We start from the raw sequence: 4,877 nt of genomic DNA on the forward strand, positions 1-4,877 counted from the left end.
TTTTGTCTTCCCAAGTAACCATTACGCGTGATGGAGCCCTGCTTTCCTGGAGATGGCTGAACACCTGCCTGCCCATAGGAAGGAGTGAATGAATTCCCTGTTTTGCTTTGCTTGTGTGCGCAGCTTTTGCTTTACCTCTTAAACTGTCTTTATCTCAACCCACGAGTTTTCTCAACCTTTACTCTCCAAATCTCTCCCCCATCCCACCCGGGGGGGAGTGAGCGAGCGGCTCTGTGGGGCTTAGCTGCCGGCTGGGGTTAAACCACAACACATGTATAGCAGTATTGAATATGTAACAGATTCCTTTACTGGTCATACCAGAAAACTTAAATATAACCTTAGCTATGATCTTCCCTCATACAGATCTCACTACTACTACTTTCCTTATTTCTCAGGAAGGAGCAACAAAGCTACTCTCATGCTTTTTATTCAGTTGAGAGCACTGGTATCTTTGTAAACTACTTTATACATGGAAAGCTCCTGAAATGCCAGCTAGATAAGTCTTCAGAAACTACTACTACATCCTAAATACTTCATCTTCTCATTGACTCACAATGGGTTTAATTCAAGCCTAAATAAAAATGCTCCTATGGTGGACAACTTCACACCAGATTTGAGCCCAAAGCAAACAGGAGCACAACCTTTCTTGGAACAAGTTTTAGTGGGAGGAAAAAAGTAACCATTATCTCTGGTATATATCTGCAGTATTTAATGCTGCATACTTGTTCTTAACACATATGGTACCTTCATCTCAAGTACCAGAACAAGGGAAGAACCATACCAATAAAAAAAAGAAATCACATCAATAGCAGACAAAAATCTAATAGTTTGACTACTGAGCCATTAGACACCATACATGTGTTCAGATCCTCAATGGAATACAGAAGTAGCAACACCAAAGCAGGTCTAGAGTGTTTTTGCAATCAGCTATTCAAAGAGCGAGGACTGCAGTGCTGGACGGTGGTTATTACCTGTCCCTGAAGTGACCACGAACTGCTGGAGTCCCAGATACACCTCCAAGTTATCTTGCAGAACTGGAAACTAGAAGAGACAAGAAACGAGCATGATTTGGGGGCTTGTTAGACAGTTAACACCCAACTACTAGTTACTCGTTAGAGCACAGTTTTCTTATTTCTCCCTAGTGCCTTCAAAAAGACATTTCGAGAAAAGGCAAGTTGCCAGGTTCTGGGCTGATCCTGCATGCCACGGCTTCTCACGTCTTGATAGCTGTCATGAAAACAACGAAGATCACCACCCTGAAGGCACTTCCCTGTGGTAGCTCTCCTTTTCCCACAAATACCAGCAATCAGCCTAACAAGATAATGGTCTGTCAAGTATAAGTGATGGCACAGCATGCCACCAGTATTCATACAGATGGATGTATAACCCAGACCAAACAGAGCAGGGGAAAGGCAGAGCCTGGAGCACAGGAAGCCTGCGCGGCATCCACCTCACCCGTAAGTATCAGCTTCTCAAAATGCAGCTATCAAAATATTCTTCAGCCAAAGAAACTGAGTTCAGTGCCTCTGTAACGGAGTACAGAAGGGAAGTACTGCAGCACTGCCGGCAAGCTGCAGGCTGCATCAAGAGCAGCTGAAGCCCCATAGGGAAAACAGCCAAGGGAGCAAACACCACAGTCGTCATGCATCCTGGTCTGGGAACAGAGTGTTAGCCTAACTCCATCATTCAGGACCGACAGCAAACATGCCTGATCCTGGTGATACTTCAGCTGAGCAACAGGTTACACTACCACAGGGGAGTGTGTTATAAACCGAGACCAGAAAACCTTCTAAGCAGCATTTGGGCAGCCAAGGTACTTCAGTGGTATCTATTAGGGGGTTATTTGCCTTGTGCCTGAATGCGTTTGTACACATACAGGACAAAACTGCACACTGACCTTTTCCTTGTAGATATCCCACCTGAAAGAATATTTTCCAAGCCTTTCAGTCTGGCATAGTTCTACTTAATTTCTGTTGGCAAAGTCACCACATTTGAAGTGCTTGGTTTTATGAAAGTTCACTCATCCATCAGTACAGGGAACTGCAGCCTTACTCTGCCCCATGCTGGCAGATGAAATGGCAGCTGCTATACATTGTTTTCATTATTTGCTACTGATAGACTAGCCACGGCATTCAACAGCACTGCACACTGCTGTGAAAAGCACGTGAAACTGCTTGAGCATCTCCCAGGTTATCCAGTGTACAAAAATGAACTAGCACAGGGCTCAAGGAAAGCACTCACTATCAAGTTTCTAACAGGCTGTGCCTAATTAACAGTTGAGCCCCTTTGTATAAGTGCAGGAGGAGAACTATTTAAAAAACCAGACAGTCTTCCTCATGTTAACGCGTTACTTTAAGGAAGCCACATGCTCTTCACCATATGACCCATATGCTCACTGTGCTCGCTGAAACTGCTGCTCCATTTGTTTGCCTCTTGCTGACTCATGCCATGCCACCACACTGCAGAGGAACTTCTACTTTCGTATGAGGACTACTTTGCTCGCTACTTCAGATCTGGTTTCTAGTAATATGCTTCTAGTGCTTAGCTCAGCCATAATGTTTCTTAAATAAAAATATCAATTAAAAAAGCAGTTCAGGTCAGGCATCTTCTGCCTCCGCAGCAGCTCAATTTTCTCTGCTTCTTGGGAATATGGTTCAGACATATGCAGCATCTCCAGCAGAATTAACAGACTTGCTTTGAGATCCCACTGCTATACTTGCCTTTCTCCTCACCCAGAGAAAAGGCACCAATTACTCTGAATTTTGGCCTCCACTGGCTTACAAGATCTCCTCCTCAAAAGCCGTTACAGTGCTACAAAGCCAGGCAACTTTTACAACACCGATTCCAGCAACGGCAGTGGCACTAGCTGGAGAGAAGCACTTATCAGCGCTCTTTTCAGCATCTGTATCTAGCCTTTCATTTAAACAAAGATTTCACTCTCCTTAAAACCCTAATAATGACACTCATCTGTCCAATTCACAGCACTGCCTCCTAATATAAAGGCCAAGATAAACAGCAGTGAAGGACTGCTGTCAAATATTTACACTTTGAAAAATGGGAATTTCTAAAGAGCTTAGTATCCAGCAAGTAGGACTTAGATGGTCACCAAATTACCCTCTATAAAACACACCAAGAAATTTGACAAAGCCAAAAAGCCAGAATTTTTCCTTAAATTTCTGGTCTCCTCCTTGCCAAGTTTTTGCATCCAAAACCGAATCTCCCTATTTGTTTGGCACTGTGGCCCCTATCAAACAGCTTGTAAGAAACTCCAGCAGTTGGTTTCACATTGCACTTTTGGTCTGGAGAGCTACTTACTAGCGTGGAGAAGGCATGAGTTGGCAAGAGCTCCATGACTTTTGCAACCACTTCCAAGCTCTGGCGCAAGTACCGCTGCCACTCGGTCTGCTGCTATGGGAAGAAACACCAAGGTAAGCACAGCGCTTCCAGAGGGAAACAGATAGCTTTTTGTAGACTAGTAGGTCTTAATTGATGCTTGGGACTAGCTAGGCTCCTTTCCAGAGCTTGGCTTTTGCAGACACATGGATTCTGAACAGATACTGCTCTTATGATTCTCAGATGCTGCCAGACACCTGACGGAGAATAATTTTGCCAACCCATGCTTTGGGCATGCATGCATGTTCCCCTGGAGTGACAAGCCACAAGCGTTCACTCCTAAAGCACAGTTTCTGCTCAGATGACAAGCATCCGTTACGCAGAACCACCTGCCCTTCCAGTGCTCTGGCCTCATCCATTTTGGCCACCTACTCCACTTTTACATTTATCAGTATTGAGATGATGTTTACCAGTACTGACTTAGGAGAAATAAGCTTAAATGAGAGCACCAACAATATACACAGCTTAAAGCTTTTGTCTCAGAGATATTTCAGCATTTAAATTTCAAAGCAATCAGACATGGACACCTAACGCATCTGATAATCAGAACATAAGTATCTATATTTTTTCTCCATAAGAACCAAGTTAAAAACAACGGTCATATCCTTTCAGTGTGACCAAGTACATTTTTGTTAAAAGCATTTCATGCTGCTTTAAACCTCAAATCCCACACAAAATGAGTGAAGAAGCAGCTGTCTAGCTTGTACTCCGGAATACAAGCTCTGGGAAAGACATTCTAGGTGTTACCAGTGCAAGAGTTAATATCTGGACCTGCAGCTGTCCTTGTTCAACTCTGCTCCTTACATCATCATCCAGTGTCTCATCATCCAGCTCCTCCAGCTGTGCCTGGTTATACCTGAACTGGATTCGATTCAACACCTCTGTCAGCAACAGAACCAAGGCATCTTCGTACCTATGACCATGGAGAAAACAGAACAAGGGTCTAATAAAATAATTCTGCGGAGATTGCTGCGCCCACAGTCCTTCCAGTGAAGAAGATATGTAAAACAGATGACAGTTTAAAGCGAGCCACTGCAAAGAGTCTGCAGCACAGCTTTACAGGTTTGTTGAGGACACACCAAGCAGTTCCTGGGATTAAGAGTATCATGTCATTTCAGGTCACAAGCTACCTGCAAGGAAAGAGCCTTGGTAATATCCGATATGCCTCTACCTCTGAAAGGGAAAGGGAGGTCTGTTAGCAATAGAAGCAGGCCAAGACTTCAAAACAGGAAAGGTAGGAGTGGCTTGCCAGGAATAATAGCAGATGTACACGAACAGGAGGCACCAACAGCCTCTTGTTGCTAAAACTGCTCCTCAGCAGCCTGGCTGGTGCTCTGCTTTTTGGGCAGCGAATGAGGAACAGATGAAACAGGGCAAAGTTATTGCTGCCTACCTCAGAAGGGGACCTCCCCTGAGGCTATTTGTTACGCGGAGCGCAGGGTGACAAGGGGGTCAGGGCAGACGGGGGAGGCAGAGCTCAACGA

At 44.6% G+C, this 4,877-nt stretch overlaps 1 protein-coding gene across 1 annotated transcript in view; it reads right to left on the reverse strand.

Moving 5' to 3' along the window:
- The window catches only part of XPO6 (exportin 6), a 40,707-nt gene that overhangs the window by 15,388 nt on the left and 20,442 nt on the right, over positions 1 to 4,877 (reverse strand). The window contains exons 9-11 of the mRNA XM_009318849.1: positions 4,198 to 4,306; positions 3,316 to 3,408; positions 972 to 1,041 (exon numbers count right to left, since the gene is read on the reverse strand). Of these exons, the coding sequence (XP_009317124.1) occupies positions 972 to 1,041; positions 3,316 to 3,408; positions 4,198 to 4,306 (272 nt within the window). The remainder of the gene's footprint in view (positions 1 to 971; positions 1,042 to 3,315; positions 3,409 to 4,197; positions 4,307 to 4,877) is intronic.

The sequence above is a fragment of the Pygoscelis adeliae genome, unplaced genomic scaffold (genome assembly GCF_000699105.1).
Source record: "Pygoscelis adeliae isolate BGI_AS28 unplaced genomic scaffold, ASM69910v1 Scaffold612, whole genome shotgun sequence".
Lineage (NCBI taxonomy): Eukaryota > Metazoa > Chordata > Aves > Sphenisciformes > Spheniscidae > Pygoscelis > Pygoscelis adeliae.